We start from the raw sequence: 16,804 nt of genomic DNA, 5'->3' as shown, positions 1-16,804 counted from the left end.
GCTATCTATAGATTGTATAATGTTTTAAATGAAGTGATACACTTTGCAGCTAAATAAGAAGTTTTTCAGCCTGTTCGCGTCTTCGAAAGTGAACTAACTTAATTTTTATAGGAGTTTTGGATTTATACGATTGAATTACAATGGAGTTTGGAAAACCCGACTTTCCAAGTGTTTCAAAACGCAGCGCTAAAGTTGTAGTTACGCACATTGCGTACTTACGTTGCTTGTGTTCTCTAAATCCATTGGTGAATTTGTTGTTTGTTTATCTACGCCACTAATAGGGTCGTCGAGCTCCGCCCTCACGTTATTCCTTGTTGACTTGGAAACCACCGAAAGCGTCGTCGGTATTGTTGGAGGACAGCACGAGCACTGCCGGGTAGATTATGGCAGTTACCCTCACCCATCTTCTTTTTTAAATACATTTATTTATTTGAAGGCTCAGTAGGAGTATTTTCTGAGGAACTATGTTGTATACAGGGTAGGGAATTACCAAAGCCAGTTAGCTACTATTAGCCCTTAGCAAGTGCAAGTTAGCAAGTTAGCGTCTTCAAAATGTTGCTCTTACATACATTATTTCAGCATCAGCTGGGCAGATAGCACATGAGCCGCGATACAGCTTTGTTCTAGTGTTGTAACACAGATTTCCTAATGATAATGAAATGGCAAAATGAGCTAGTAAGATTCCTGTCTTTATCACCCTGTACAGAGTTAGTTGTGCAATTAAAACATTGTCCTTGTTTTGTATTTTCAGAATGAGAGCCCATCTCCTTGGATTATTCTCCTCTTGTACTCAGAATGATAGACATTATCGTGCCTGAGAATGCCAGCAGGTGGGTTTCCTGCTTTCTTTCACCAAAACAGTGGTGGGGCATGTGTTTTGATTAAGTAAAAATTGCAATGCCACTGTGTTGTAATGCTCTTATATGAGGTGTGCAGTATTTAAATACTGTATAATTTCAGCAGATTGTTATTATTTTGGAGTTGTGTGTGGCGTTACAGCATGTTAAACACATTTTTAGACTGTTGAGTTGTTAGGTATATGAAAATGTTAGATGTTTAATTGATCATGTTTTTTATCTACATGTATTAAAGTTGAAAAAATACCAAATAAACCAAACAGTTCATCTCAATTTAGCTATCCCAACACCACTTTAACAAAATGGGAATGATTTGACTTTGTCCAGGTGAGAGTGAAGAGCGGGCCAAAACCCGAGAACGGTTTAACGAGGTGTTCAAGAAATATACAGAATCAGAGAAGAAAAAGTCGAAGAAGAAGAGCTCTGAGACGAAAGAAACTATTGTGGTATGTGTTTTACTTGTACAGTTCTACATTCAGTGGTAGGTATCGTCACATCAGACATGCAATATCTGAACGTTTTTTTATTTGTAATAGTTGCAGAAACATCAAACTGGCAGGAAATGTCTTAAAACCATTAATTAATCATTCTTGTTGAACTGGTATTCTACATCCAGCAGGAAAAGAATGATAATCTTTCATTCCCTTTCTTCAAAATTTACTGATAAAACCATGCAAACCATATCTAATGGTTTAGATTTCATTGAGAAACGCATACAGTATGTAATGTATTGTCTTTGCTTTGCTCTTTTTCCCTCTTTTTTAGCTTCACAATCTGAGGAGGAATCTCAACCTTGAGAAGGACACAGAAGATGATGAGACCATCCTGCAGAACACATATGATCCTGAACAGGGCAGCCCTCGCTACACCAAGAATAAAAGGAGAGAGAAGGAAATAGCAGAAAAGGTCAACATCAACAGTGGCGGAAACCAAGAGGAGGTTAAGTCATCAAAAGCTAAGAGGAAGAGTAACAGAGAGCTTCCCTCCCTCTCTGTACCTGGGGACTCCACAAGTTACATCCAGGACAGTGCAGATGCCTCCAAGGCTGAAAGTGCTGTGGAGCAAGATGATGTTGGTGGTGGAAAGGAACCAAAACGAAAAAGTAAGAGAGGGAAGAGCAAAGGAAACACAGAGGCTACTGCAGAGATCCAGGTGGAGGATTCAGAAGATAAGCTGCTGCATGAATACCAGCAACAGATAGAACAGGAGGAGGAAAGGACTTTGAAGAAAACAAGGGACAAGCATGAAAACGAAAGCTTTATTTCACAGAATAGTACCTTGAATAATGATATGGGGAAGAAGAAAAAGAAAAAGCTGAAATCTGTCATCTCAGAGTCCGATGTAGGGTGTGTATAGCTGTTTTTATTATCTGGATTTTTATTTCTTTTATTTTGGTTTTGTCGTATCAAGAAAAAAATGTGACTGACCACTTTTAGCAGCAGTTTTATTTTTTCTCCACCAGGGATCAAGATGAAGATAGAGACCCAGATGCAGATGTGGAGAACGAAACAGAGTCTAAGGGAAAGAAGAAAAAGAAGAAAAAGCATGGTGCTTTTTTTATTTTTTATTCTGGGTTATTTTAAAGTGTTGATTGAAAGTTAAAAAAAATGTACATAATGATGATGTTTCTGTTTTGTTGTTAAATTTTTAGTTGTCAAAGAAGAAGGTGAGACAGAGCCGGAGGAACCACAGAAACCGACATTTGATGACAGCCTCGTGTTGGGCGTGTTCATCCACAGAACAGACCGCCTCAGGACGCACTTAATGATCTCACACCCTATGGTGAAGATCCATGTTGTTGATGAAAACACGGGGCAGTATGTGAAGAAAGAGAACAGGTGAGAATGAATACCCTCAGACCCCCTACGTTCAGTTCAGTGTCAAACTGTGTTTTCACTGAGTTGTGTTTTTATCGTCTGGCACAGTTTCTCTTTGGTTGCTTGTATCTTGAAATGTTTGGGCAATGGATGCTTTCTTTTTAGTTAACGCATGGCACGCTCTGCAACTGAAATAATGCCTCTTTTTTTAAAGACTTTTACGGTTTTAACTGTACAAATATTTGTCTTTTTCTTGTTTTTAAGCCATCGGCCGGTCTCTTCTTTTTATGAAGGAGAGAACGTTGACCACATTCTCCCCATCATGACCCAGCCCTTTGACTTCAAGAAGAATAAATCCATTATCCCAGAGTGGCAGGAACAGATCATCTTCAATGAACGTTTTGGTTACTTTGTTCAACAAAGTGATCAAAGCCCCAAAGTCATACTCTTCTTTGAAGTACGAGATGTTTCATTCCCTCAAGGGTTCAACTGTGATTCAACATAGCTGCCAATAAATGTTTCTGTTTATCCTTTTTTTTTAAAAGATCCTGGATTTTGTGAGTATGGAAGAAGCAAGAGCCAATATCGACGTTGACAAGCACGAACGAGGGTTTAGAAAGATTGCGTGGGCATTTCTCAAGGTAATGAGAAACTTTTGAAAGAAAGCACCAGTCTGTGTTTGTTTTATTTGTCGTCGTTAATACTTAATTCACGTTTTCCTCCATCCTTTAGCTTGTTGGTACAAATGGTGTTCTGAATATTGAGAATAAACTCCGTCTCCAGCTCTTCTGCCCTCCGCCAAGGGCAAAGAGGCAACCGAAAACAATAGAGGCGGTTGAGTGGTTGAGAAAGTACCCAAGAACCAAATATTCGTCCACCCTTTACGTTACAGTGAAAGGGATTAAAGTCCCTGAGCATGTAAGTTTGTTGCAATTTCTAGCTGCTAAAAACGTCATTCTCTTGTTTATCTCTCATTGCATTTCTGCTTCTGTTATTTTCTTTTCCCCCTGTAGGTGGACCCAAGTATTCGGTCTATGATGGCGTTACAGGAGGAGAGAGGCAGCACCTCCTACAGCGAGCTGCAGAACGAAGTCACCAAAAGAAGCCTGACACAACCTGCTGACATTAAGCAGCCCGTCCTGAGATGGAACCGACTACCTGGTCAGGTCCGTAGAGTTTTATGTGTGTAACAAACTGCTCTGACCAATAGTTTTGACAAATCAGTCTGTTGAATTTTTAAAGCCTGCATACACTCATAGGATACTTTGTAGTGCAATGCAGGAGCACAGAATACACAGTATGGATTGATTTGTATGGATTGTCTGAGATTGTATTGCTTAATTTAACATCCTGGTTACTGTATGCGGGACAAAAGAGGGAAAAAAGTAAATGTTCCGACACCTTCTCTGCTGCAGGTCTGTCGGATACCTAACAAGCACATTTTGGCGTTCCGTGGGGGTCAGATGGGCTGTTTAACAGTGTTGTTTTCTCATGCTGGAACCATACTGGCCGCTGCTTGTGCTGACAGAGATGCTTTCCCTGTTGTTGGTAAGCAACGCCTCATTGTGTGCAAAACTCCCGACTCTGCAGAATAAAATCTCAAGCCAATTACCCAGCTCATGATACATCATAATCATTAACATCTCAGTGAGGACATTAGGGTTTCCCGAGTTTGGTTTGGCAACATTGTTAGAGAAATAACCAATTTCGTTATTGTTTCAGTGTATGAGATTCCCTCTGGCAAGGTGTTAGCTGCCTTCAGTGGTCATCTGAAAATAGTGTATGATCTCTGCTGGTCTAGAGATGATCGGAGCTTGCTGTCTGCCTCCTCAGACGGAACTGTAAGGTAAGTTTCTGTTTGGAAGAGAAGTTATTGACTTGCTGTCACGTTTGGGTTTTTTGTTCTACAGTAGAGGGCGTAAGCGACTCTCTTATGATATGTGACTCACAGTGCCTTTCTGGCACTAGTGACACGGCATGTTTTTGCTTGGTTCGGCTCTTGCATTTTACATCCTCTCCCTCTCACTCCCCTCCTTTAGAGAGTGGAATGTGGAGAGGCTTCAGGGAACAGCCCAGAAGGTGCTCACTCATCCCTCCTTTGTGTACTGCGCTCAGTACCATCCCAGCGCCCAGAACCTGGTGGTGACAGGGAGCTACGACTGTATTTTACGAGTGTGGAGACTTGATGTGGGTGATGTGAACGGCCAGCTGCTGCAAGAGTTTGAGGGTCACAGCAGCTTCATCAACACAGTTTGTTTTGACTCTGAAGGTACAGTTTCCTTTCATACGTGCAAAAGCCTGACTGTGCGCTGTAAAGCATCCCCTGAGCAAGGCCCACAGACGCAAACCTGGGGATATGAATAAATGCAGAACGATGCGAAGTTTTGATAAGTAAAGTCTTGTTTTTGACCTGTTTTTTGTTGTAAACAGGAACCAGAATGTTCTCCGCTGACAACACGGGCCTCATCATTGTGTGGAAAACCTTAGTACATGATGGCAGGCAGCGACAGCAGCCATGTCATCACTGGTGTACAGAGAGGGTACGGGATTGTCTTTATAATAACATAAAAGGCATTACAGTTTGATATAAATTCATCAAATTTTGCTCTGATGAAACGTTTACAGGGAAACAAAAACATTCTGCTATAATCCAAAATTCTCTGCTTGGCCCTTGGCAGAAAATTGACGAGAGTGACCTCAGGGGTGTCCCTATTAACATGCTGCAGCTGCATCCAAACGGGCGGTGCCTGCTCATACACGCCAAAGACAGCGTCTTGAGGATGATGGATCTGAGGATGTAAGTAAAAAATACCGCCTGAAATGACAGGAGATGTGTATATAATAAAGTAAAGAGAGAAAATAGTGACATTTTGTATTGAAAGTGTAATTAAATGGTTACATTTCTTATGTTTTGGGGTTCAAATTTCCTTTTTTCAGTCTGTCTGCGAAGAAATACACTGGAGCCACAAACTATAGAGAGAGGATCTTTAGCACTTTCACACCATGTGGGAATTTCATTTTTTCTGGCAGTGAGGATGGGATGGCATATGTCTGGAATACTGACACAGGTGAGGATCTTTTCCCCCCATAGGTCTGGAATATTTACTTGACAGTTTTATGCATTGTGGGCCGAGCTGATCGATCTGTTTCCCCAGGTGACCAAGTTGCCGTGTACTCTGAGCTTTGTTACCCCACCGCTCTCCACGGTGTCTCTTTCCACCCTCATGAGAACATGGTAGCTTTTTGTGCCTTCGGTCAAAGCCAGCCTGTGCACGTGTACCTGTATGATCGCAAAGGTTTGTTCTGACCTTGCCAAAAAAACATAAACGCTTATAAGTTTTTTATTTTCTCTGCATGTAGCTCAGGAATCCCACATTGATTCTCAAATGATTTTAATCAGCTGTACTTTTGAAATGGTGTCACTGAAACACACTGTGCTAACCGTGTCTTCCTGTTCTTTGCAGTGTCCCAGCTGGAGATGCACAGCACTAAAGCAGCGAGCAGATCAGCCTCCACAGACACTCGAACAGTCAGAAACACACCGGACCCCATGGCCCCGCAGGATGCTTCTTCAGCCTTGGATCATTTTGCCCACACAGCAAGGCTTGCATTAAAGATGCAGTCTGTTAAGGAACACTTGGATTCAGTTCTTGTAAATGCTCATTTTCTCTAAGTTAGAAATCATGTGTGAAATACGGTTTTAGATGTACTTTTCATTCCAAAAAAATACCTAAATAACTCATATTTTCACCCCATTTTTCAGGAACCACATCGAAGGTCTTCAGCTTCTGGATTAATTCATGACCAAGGTATGCGGGCAGTGAGAGCGGCTTTATTTACCCGGAGTTACTTGAAGGGTTACATTTGGGTTCTCTTCTGTTTGTGTGAATTTCATGTCTGATTGTCTTTTGCAGACAAAATGGGCACCAGTCAAACAGGAAGGAACTTTCCATCAGATGCTGGCACAGTGAGTACTGGTGGCTCCACTCAACTGTGAATGTGACTGTGCTGAGTCATTTTGTCCTTAAGCATTCTTGTGGATATGCTACGACAAAAAACACTGCGTTGGTATCTAAAATGACTAAATACTTCTATTTAATGATCCACGTAAATTTTCACCATCCTGGGCTGTTGGGATTAAAGTTTCTGTTGAAACGCCATCCCAGTTCTGCTTGCCACTGCTTACTTCCTTGTTTTCAGTAAAAACCGAAGCCAGAAGGTTCTCCCTCTTCCCAGAAAAAGCACAATATACACCCTGAGTGCAGGATTAGTCATCAACACATACTGATAATTTTGCTACTTTTCTTGATATTATCGGATAAGATACGGTTGCATAGGCAGCATGCAGCATAAGTTATGTCATTGTAAAGCTCTCAAACGTCTAATTTGATCTGAGCTCCTTGTATATACTGACAATGGAAGCTGCGCCAGAAGGTATGCATGAAAAATGTTATAATAAGTGCCATTCTGAAACGTCTTACTCTGTTATAAAACTCTTTCTTTTCCCAGATGGGATTAAATGCCTCACTGCCACCTCCATCTCTACTGTCGCCACACTCCAAACTGCATCTCTCTGGTTCTTTGGCAGAACAGCTTATCCCCCAAGCAGCTCTAGACACGCTAAACCGTGAGTTCAGTTAATCGCATAGCTGCTTGATTGTGTCCAATGAATGGCTTTACAGGAGCTGTGTGACATATGAGGTCAACTGATTCAAAGGATTGAAGTTGCTCAATGAACCACATGAGATAATGCCGAGGAACTGCCTCCAGTTTGTGGTTTATAGTTTAATAAAGCATGTACACAATGTACAGAGAAACAGAAGGGAAGCTTGTTATTTTAACCAGTGTCCGTGAGGGATCTCTGTAAATGCAAGTCATTGAAGGGCAAAGTAAAATGAATTTACTATGACCTTTGTTGTAATTTCAGGGGGGTTCAGTCCAGTTAGTCAACGTCTAAAAGGAGCTTCATCTTTAAGGCTACTGACGGTAAGGCTTTGTGATGTTTGCCTTTTTTCTTTTTCTTTTTTTTTGCAAACTACCTACCACTTCACTGTTGCCAAATAGCACTTGTCATTTAAAATAGCTGCTACAAGGTTAAAGTATTTCTTCTGCCTCAGACTATTCCTCACTGTTATCTCTTTGGGCATTCAGGTGGAAACAGATTCCGCCCCTGTTCAACAAGTAGTAAGTATCCACTGCATCATTATCCGCAGTCACAGCCCCCCGTGTCTCCTCGTATGTCCCACCTTTTGTGCTCCTTTCCCAGGTCGTTTCCCTCTATGACTACAGAGCGAATCGGTCCGATGAACTGACCGTTTGCCGCGGTGACGTCATCCAAGTACTGTACAAAGACAATGACACTTGGTGGTTTGGGCGTCTGGACAATGGGTTGCAGGGATATTTCCTTGCTTCTTATGTAGTAGATCAGAGTAAGTTGATTTTGTGCTCTTGTGGTAGATGTATGATTCTTGTATAATGCATGTAAACTCTCTGAATCTGCTGTTGTTTTTGTAGGAGATTTCAGTGAAGAGTCCACAGATGCACGCACAGCTTTGTCTGAGGGGACCGTTGAGAGGTCAACTCCCACCAGGGTAAGGAGACGGAGTACGATCTCTGCTCTGGATTCAGATCAGTTTTTCATCGCTAATGTTTAAGGGTTAAAAGGTGAAAAGCGGTGTTGCTGTAACTGGAGTGGACCTTTCTATTGCTGTAGCTTTTCCTCTTCAGCCTGCGGTGCCTCGACTTCAGCTTCTTAGAGAAATACTAGCTGATATCTACTGTAGATGAACATTTTGACCACCAGCCGACATCCTCACGGCAGCTTTTTGTGTATTTGCCAAACCCAAGAATATAAGAATAATTAAAAAAGATCAGTATTTTTCTTTAGTCTGTTAAGCCCGTGTTTTCTGATATCGACTCTGAAGATGTGGGTGATTTTTCTGTCATAAAGATATTATCAAACACATCTTTATTTTCTGGCCAACATGTCTTGGCCTACAGACTTAAACAGAGACGTTCACTGTAGAAACTGGAGGGATTTTTAAAAAAATGCAGCAGATTGATATCTTCTGACTGTTCACCTTATCTTTTCAAGCTGGATCTTTAAGAAGTGGTTAAAGAAGTCCCTTTTTTCTTCTTGTACGCTCAGTGTGACGAGCCTGCAGTCTCACTTTAACACGCTTGCAAACATGCATGAAGGGGGTCTTTTGGTGTTGTGTGATGTGGTGTCTTTTCCTGTTCCCCCTGGTTGTCATTTTTTTTCTTCTTCATGCTCACATTTTCAAGGTCTCTGCTGCGGTTAGTTCTTCTGGGGAGCTTAAGTTTCTCTCTGAGCCCACTCTTTCGGACACTGAACCCGAGCTGACCAACACCAAGTAAGAGGCTCGCTTTACTCGAATCCTCCTGACTTCTGGGGAATGGTTACTGAACATTGTGGGGGTTTTTTTTCCCCTCCCGCAGAACTAGAAGGAAAAAGAAGGTGAAAAAGCCCGGGGTCCCCGCAGCCTCGTCACAAGCCACATTTTCGGATGCAGATACTTCGGGATCGACCAGAAGCAGGAGGAGAGGCAGATCAATAGATAGACCTCTCCCAAAGAGGCCGACGGGACATTCTAACGGTGCCTTTGAGCCTGAGACATGAACTCACAAATACCGTTTTCGCTTTTGTGTTGATCATAATATGTGTATTCTATTTTTTACTGACCAATACGTACGCTATAAACGTTTTAAAACACTAATCACGTATGTTGTAAATGATTTATTTATATAAATCATGGCACATGATTGATCTGTAACATTGTAGCTCTACTTTTGTAAAAATGTGTAAAAGAAATTTGTTGACAGCATTAAAAGTACAGAATATTCATTTTAAAGGTTTTACTTCATTTATCTGCTTTCGCAAATAGGCAGCTTTTATATGAAGCGGTGAAGTGATATCTTTCATCGTCTGCCTGTGATTTGCTTATCCTAAAACTTGGTGTCTGCAAACGTCTTTCTTTTCGATGTGACATACGAGGAAGTTAATTTGAAATCAGGCTTATGTCAGATATTATAGTGCTAATACTACTAATATACCCAAGAGCAAGGAAGCTAGGCAACAGGTGACATCGGCTCATTTTGCCACTTTTATTGTGTGTACAATAAGGCGTAGTAAATAAACGGGCACGGCAGTGTTTTTTATTATTTATTTATTTATTTTCACAGTTTTAAAGTTGAAATAAAATCTGTAAAGTCAGAAAAGAAGGCACAAAGTATATATAACATCACCACTGTGACTGCAGTGTAACATGCATTCTGCTCCTTTATATACCGTATATGGAGTTCATAACAGGTATGACCTGTACGTCTCTTTTCAAAGACAAAACGTGGTTTCCCTCTTTTATATTTCCAGGAATGTGTTAGTGTCGGGAGAGGATCACTTCGGCATGAAATCCAAGTCATGTGCTGGAGAAAACTAAGACCATTATAATACAGACGGGTCCCAGAACAAAAGGCTCATTTTGGTTGTATGTGAACTCAAACATCCACTGTTTGACTGCAATTTAAACACTACACCTCAAAGTACTCCAGTGTACTTTTTTTGTCTTTATGCTGCTAAGCAGCACCAAATAAAAGTGCTTTTTAAAAAAAAAAAAAAACAGTACAACACAACTGAAGGAAAATGAGCAACAGTGTTTCAACTGAGTCAAGTAAAAACGCTACATTCCCTCTTCCACGTGCAGCTGAGGCCCCTATCCGATCAGGAGAGGAGTGCTTTCATCTGTTTGACGATCTTCTTGCCTGCTTAAATTCAAACCAAAAGTAAGCGTTACTTCCAGCACAGAGTGTACAGTATATAAAGTAAATTAGTCACATAATTACATGACAAATGTTATCGTTTTAATTCCAGATCATTTATCTTAGATGAATGATTACCTTTGTTTTCTTCGTTGACAGAGAGAGCAAACCCCGAGGAGAAAGGCCTGTGAAACAAAAATGTCATTAAGTGTTAGATGTGTAAATTCTAAGCAACAAAAACCACATAGTACACTAAGTCTTTCAGGGTTTATTTTCTGAAATGAGACATTGTTTACCTATGATAAATGCTACTTAAGTAAAAGATCCATTTTTTTATAGGCTTAAAATATGCCATGACAAAATTGTTTCTAGCACAACACTCAATGCACACAAATCTTCCTATACTCTTAATTTTTCCAGGGAATCACTGTAATAGCTGATACTTACAGCCAAAAACCCAATGCCTCCCTGGACTGTGGCCGCCCACTCAAAGTTCAGATGCTGTGTGATGAGACCACCGACTGTTGGACCGTAAAACATCCTAAAACCAAATGTCCTTGTTTAAAAGCCAGATGAAAATGATAACGGTCAAAGGTCAGCAGATAAATGGCTTTTTGCACTCACCCCATAGACCAAAATGCACCAAACAAGCCAGACACCATCCCAAGTGTGCTCAGCCCCTCTTCATAACCTTGTTCACTGCAGATAAGAAAGAATATAGGGTGTTTGTTTCAATTTGCAACCTTTATTAAAAGCTTTAAGTCATCAATGTTAAACAAATTGCGAGAGCACTCACTAGGCACATGTGATGATCTCTGGGAATGTAGGGATGGCGGTCATGCCCAGAGAAAACCCAATTAGACCGAGCATGATGATCAACAACCACAGCTGACTTCACATGCAAAAACCACCATGAGGGAGAGACAAATTGTAGATTAATTCAGTTGACCTTCAGGACTTAATCTAGTAAATAGACTGTGGAAGTAGAACATGACATGTAAGAAAAATAAATGAATATTCAACATGTCAAAATCCTGTTAGTGTTAGCATTATGACATAATATCCCCCTCAGTAATCTAAAATAAAATAAAAAATATACAGTATTTAAAAACATTAGCTCATCATATAGTCTCAATGTTACATTGAGGTTGACAAGAGCTCATCTTTTTTTTTAGCTCTATAAAAGTAGCCGAAGTAGTTGTTGCTGCATTGAAGGAAAATGGCTATATTTCTAAACTTGTGATCTAATTTCCTATCTTTTAGGGTTGCAAGAATTTACAGCGTGCCACAGCAAGGGAAACAGATTTCCAAATCATGTGCTTTTTCTAATTTGTGAAAATTAAACCACCGCTTAAGTAGGGGTCATGAACCCACCTGAAAAACTAGCCAGTAACTGCTGTTTTTGAAAAAAAACAGTAGTTGCAGTCTTGCTACTCTCAGTTAAATTAATTCAAATTAGGGAACGATAAAGGAACTTCAACTAGGGACCGTCCTTAAAGAACGCATTTTACAACACATTTTATAAGCCAATGAGGACTGAACCTAAAAACTTTAATGACCAGTCAAACTTAGCTGAAACTTTGTTGAATTTGCTGGATTTCTAGTGAACATTCGATTGACATGGCAGCGTTTTACAGTTTCAAAAAAAGCCAATTGTTTGCTTCAAATTCATTCAATAGATTCCCAACCACAGCGAGTTGGTGTTTAAAGTCAGGCTGCAGCTCATTCGCTTAAAAAAACTGGGTGTAATTTCAGGTTATCTGGATCACTGTATCACTCTTCTAATGTAACGCTTGATAGCAATACGAATAAGTGTATTTCAGACAATTTTGATATTTCTGAGGTAGAAGATCTTATTAATTTCTACCTGAAGGATACACTCACCTGGGAATGGAAAGGAAAGGGGCGGGGCCAAGCAGACAGAACCCAACAGCTGTGATGGCACCTCCTGCCACTATGAATCCCATCCTAGAGTCCTGTAGAGCATAAAGATTTGAGTCAAGTTAAATCAGCACAGTAACTATCCATATTTGGTGATTTTGGCTGCTTTAAATACTCACAGGATATTTATCTGTAAAATAACCTAACAGTGGTGATGCCAGACAATATGGTACGGACAGACCGAGCATGATGAGTCCCACGTAGCCAGAGGAGAGATTGAACTACGTGAAATGCAGAAGGGAAAAGTCATTCCCATGACGTACAAAACAGCGCATTGAAAATAAATCGACTTTACCATAAATGAGGATTTTACCGTCTTCATTGCAAACAGCGACAACGTGGCGTCAAAGAAGCCCAGACCAGAACTAAGCGTGAATATGACGAAGCAGATGAGGACTATTTTTGCGTGGGTGAGAAGTCCAAAGAATGAATACTTTGACGGATATGCCTCTGCGTGGAGGGAAGCACAAAAATACAGCTCGTAGTTAGCATTTGACAACAACTATAAAAATCTAAAATAACTGAAAAAGAACAAATAATGAACTGCAACGGGAAAACGCCTACCAATGGATGGCAAAACAAAAAAGTTGAAAGGAACCATGATCAACAGCAAACATCCAAGAAGCATAAAAGGGACTTCATATCCAAAGGAGTGGTAGAACCATCCTCCCACTGGTGGCCCCAGTATGAGCCCGAGTCCTGTGAAAATTTCCAAACTTCCCTGCACAACGTAGGGAAAAGTATACTGTAAGAGCAGATTATTTTCCTTGGGACTGGGATATACATAACAACTCAAACTATAGTGCTTTTTCTGTTTTCTCGTGATTCTAGTGTCTAAACAGCATGCCAGTCAGACAAGGGCTGTCTACTCTCACCAAAACAGTTGCCACATTGTTTGGGAATATTTTTGCTGTCATGGCAAAGGTTGAGGTCATAGCAGCAGCTAAGCCCAGAGCGTCGACAGACCTCACTATAAAGCACAGCGTAATGAAGATGGCTCCTTCAGGAGCCCGATCGAGTAATCTGCAAAGACACGAAAGGGAAGAGTTAGATTTGTGGAGCAGAAATCAAAAGAGGTTGCAGAAACGGGTGATTAAACATATTTATAAGTTAACTTATAAATCAAGGACCAAGTATGTGGGAATGGCTAGAAATATACTGTTATATTAATCTAAAAACAGTTAAGCCATGATAAAAGCATGGCTCCTCATTTTTTCCTTGACCATTGAAATTTTACAGTAGCTATTCTTACTTTATATGGTAACAAACATCCGATATGTTCTCTTCTCAACTCTATGAGCATTTCAGTGTAGGTGCTATGGGTCTGTTGCCATGTTTATTACTGATACATCACACAAACCTGTCACTTACCCAAACATAATGGTGCAGCCTGACGACACAAATAGTCCTGCGATTAGCATGAACTTTGCACCAATTTGTACAATCTGATGCAAAGCAAAGGAGAGTCGGTTAGACATGAGCAGCAAATCCCACTACGCACAACATTCACTGGTGAAATAATGACCCAAACTTACATATTTTCCCATTAGCAAAGAGCCAATTAAATTGCAGATGGCATAGCATCCAAATATAAGACCAATGACAGTCTGACTGGCTCCTTTCTTTATTGCCTGTGTGGAAACATCACAACAATTAAGCACACATCATATAAAATGGATTCCAAGATAGGTAGTTTGTTGAAATATAAACTGAACAAAAATCAGCGCAGTTATAACAGTTATATCTGCTGCCATGACTAAAGCCCTGAACGACTGATGAATAGCTTGTAGTGCTTGTTACTCTACTTTGCCTCCACTGTACGTTACAAAAGACCTTCTACCCGAATGGACCAGATGATAGCGGTCCTCCACTGGCCTCAAGGGAAGCTTTCTGATATCAGCACATGATTACTCATTCACTGCAATTAGATTACACCACGACCATGTTTCCAAAGACAACGCTCATCAAAGGGTTGCACAACACATCTGAGCTACACTGACTGCTTCACCATGACAGAAACAGGATTTTTTCTTGTTGCCTTTTAATTTCAATGGAAGTGTGTGTGAGTGTTGGAAGTTGGTGACTGTGACAGGCAGTCAAAGAGGAGCGGGGATGCACACAGGCAGGAGATTCTCCATTTGTTTACATTTCAGTGGAGCAGACAAGAGAGTGTACGTGGAATATGAAATACCTAAAACCAACACATTGCTGGAAGTGCGACTCAAAACACAACTGTTCTATCTCAGGATGTTGATGGAAAGGATGCACACAGGGAAAATCATTTTTCTCAAAAAATCCAAATTTTGTGCACTTAAAAGCTGCCTGTAACTAGTCACTGCATCATTACATTCGCACTAACTATTACTAATAAGCATTCCAGCTGGCCAGCGTTACAGCAGCTATGCCAGTAGCTATTTTACAAAAAAAAAAAGACAAATTCACAAACATTTGAACATCTCCTGAGCAAAATACATTGATTTGATACGTAATTTATGGCCCATAGTGCATTCTTCGACTTACCTCATTGGGGAAAAATGGTCCCAATATTGAGTAGCACAGCATTGAACTGAAGTTGACGGATGCCATTGATATTAACGTGAGAGTCTGTCGTTTTGTCATCCTTGGTGAACGGTCTGTTGGTTCAGCTGAAGTGCTGTTTTCTGAGAGAAAAGGGGAACAGAAACAGAGATTAGACTTGAGGCTGTTCACTGTAAATAACCCTAAGATACGTTTTCTCATAAATTAATTTATTCAGCACCCGTCCGCTATTCATTGTAAGTAAACATTTACTTCCAGAAAATCTGATTGACACACATTTGTTACACGACCACAAAAGTTGCAAACCTGTTTGCTGAGTATTAACGCGCAAATCCATTTCTATTCTTCAGGTTATTTTTTTAGGTAAATAGAGATGAAGGTGGTGACATAACGGCACACGGGAAGAGAAAAGAAAACCCAGGATAGACCAACAGCACACGGTCAAACGGCTTGTGTTGGGACGAAGCCGGAGTCCCGAGCAACTGAAAGTTGAAGCGTGAGTAGTTCCTAAATGAAGTTCAACCTCTATAGTGCTGCTTTATTAGCTGATTTCAAAGTAAAAGTCCAGTTGTACAACTTCCGGTAGCGATCAATTTCTGGAGCAGCACCACTTGCAGCACTTATTTAAAAAAATAAAATAAAAATTATTATCATATTTAGACACTACTCATAAAATAATGGATGACTCCGAATCCAACAAAGGATAAGAAATTATGTGGGTACTTTATTCAAGTAAAATATCTAAAATTCCACAGTAAAAATACCGGTATTGTCAGAAGACAAAAGATACTTAAATAAAAGTATGAATAGTCTTGTGCAAAAGACTTGATCTACCTCTAATTTCTTTATATTTTGCTTCAACTTTCTTGTTATCTTTTAACATTGTCTTGAGCAATAGTTCTCCAGGTTTTCTGAAGATCTGTCAAAGTTTTTCTTTTCAACATTGCTTGCTTTTTTTCATGATCTTTTTTGTCCAGATACATCTTTTGTTTAAAAAAAACCCAAAGTTAGCACACTTCACAGTTTATTTTTTAACCAATGGGTTGATTCCCAGAGAGCTATCAGTTGAAAACTTGGCATATCTCCGCACAGTTTGCAGTGTGTCCTTAAAAAATCAGAGGAAACTAAAGAAGGGGAGGACAAATGTGTCAGGCCTAAATTTACAGTAGATTAACAATATCTGAAAAGGATGTCCTTAAGAAATTGAAAACAATTCCGAGACCTGACACAGGACCTGAGATTATATAGATTATTATCTATCATGTTGTGACCACCCACCGAATATAGGTCCTCTTCGTGCTGTCAAAACAGCTCTGATCTGTCAGTGGATGTCAAAAGAACACCAGTGTGACTGCACATGCTTTAACTTTCGGTCAGTTTTGAAAAGGACTGCAACTCACGATTCTACAAAAGATACATTAGAATTGTATAAACATCTGGGCGGTTTGATTTTTAATTGTCTGTTTTCTTATTTTGTAAAGCAATTAGAGCTGTCAGAACGTTTGGAATTAGAAAGCACAATATATATCTCTTATCTCTACAGACATGAAAATTCTCCTTTTACCTTAGAAAATGCATTGGCATCCAAATCACATCATATAAAGTGTTTGCACAATGTGGAATATTTTTCAGTTTCATCACTCCTGAATTAATTTGAGATCAGGAAGGTAATTGTCTTCAAAAATATTTGCAGTTTAAAGTCACAAACACTCTCAATAAATGAATAATTACTTAATAATCTCATGCCAGGCACCACATCTCATATTGTGAGCCTGAAGGGTTCAGTCTTATAACTTCTTATATGCTCACTTTATCTAAACAAGGTCATAATTATTCAATCGATTTGCTAAGAGTCCTGGTAGAAACAATTTGTCA

General features: G+C 40.0%; 2 protein-coding genes across 3 annotated transcripts; one reads left to right on the top strand and one right to left on the bottom strand.

The window, feature by feature from the left end:
* Positions 1-297: 297 nt before the first annotated feature.
* Positions 298-9,524, top strand: ahi1 (Abelson helper integration site 1). Of its 2 annotated transcripts, XM_072365547.1 has the most exons (27): positions 298-376; positions 752-830; positions 1,185-1,303; positions 1,623-2,203; positions 2,320-2,405; positions 2,509-2,695; positions 2,939-3,131; positions 3,220-3,315; positions 3,407-3,592; positions 3,688-3,840; positions 4,090-4,222; positions 4,397-4,520; positions 4,714-4,943; positions 5,105-5,214; positions 5,353-5,471; positions 5,612-5,742; positions 5,830-5,970; positions 6,139-6,326; positions 6,438-6,483; positions 6,589-6,641; positions 7,184-7,301; positions 7,602-7,660; positions 7,826-7,858; positions 7,941-8,103; positions 8,189-8,265; positions 8,960-9,048; positions 9,134-9,524. In XM_072365547.1, the coding sequence occupies exons 2-27, from the start codon at positions 821-823 to the stop codon at positions 9,312-9,314; spliced, it is 3,606 nt and encodes a 1,201-aa protein (XP_072221648.1). In that variant the 5' UTR covers positions 298-376; positions 752-820; the 3' UTR covers positions 9,315-9,524. The 2 variants fall into 2 exon arrangements, with proteins under 2 accessions (XP_072221648.1, XP_072221649.1); XM_072365548.1 differs by lacking the exon at positions 8,960-9,048 and having other exon boundaries at positions 9,134-9,237.
* Positions 9,525-10,315: 791 nt separating this feature from the next.
* On the bottom strand, positions 10,316-15,499 carry slc18b1 (solute carrier family 18 member B1). The gene is made up of 14 exons (XM_072365349.1): positions 15,236-15,499; positions 14,912-15,051; positions 13,927-14,022; positions 13,763-13,836; positions 13,267-13,414; positions 12,956-13,112; positions 12,705-12,841; positions 12,511-12,612; positions 12,335-12,426; positions 11,247-11,342; positions 11,075-11,149; positions 10,898-10,991; positions 10,589-10,635; positions 10,316-10,456 (listed from the first exon to the last, which is right to left on the bottom strand). The coding sequence occupies exons 1-14, from the start codon at positions 15,264-15,266 to the stop codon at positions 10,405-10,407; spliced, it is 1,341 nt and encodes a 446-aa protein (XP_072221450.1). The 5' UTR covers positions 15,267-15,499; the 3' UTR covers positions 10,316-10,404.
* Between the last annotated feature and the right edge of the window lie 1,305 nt (positions 15,500-16,804).

The sequence above is a fragment of the Leuresthes tenuis genome, unplaced genomic scaffold (genome assembly GCF_036924035.1).
Source record: "Leuresthes tenuis unplaced genomic scaffold, fLeuTen1.0.hap1 SCAF_15, whole genome shotgun sequence".
Classification (NCBI taxonomy): domain Eukaryota; kingdom Metazoa; phylum Chordata; class Actinopteri; order Atheriniformes; family Atherinopsidae; genus Leuresthes; species Leuresthes tenuis.
Note: the sequence above shows the minus strand (reverse complement) of the source record. Positions and strands in the feature narration are given on the sequence as shown.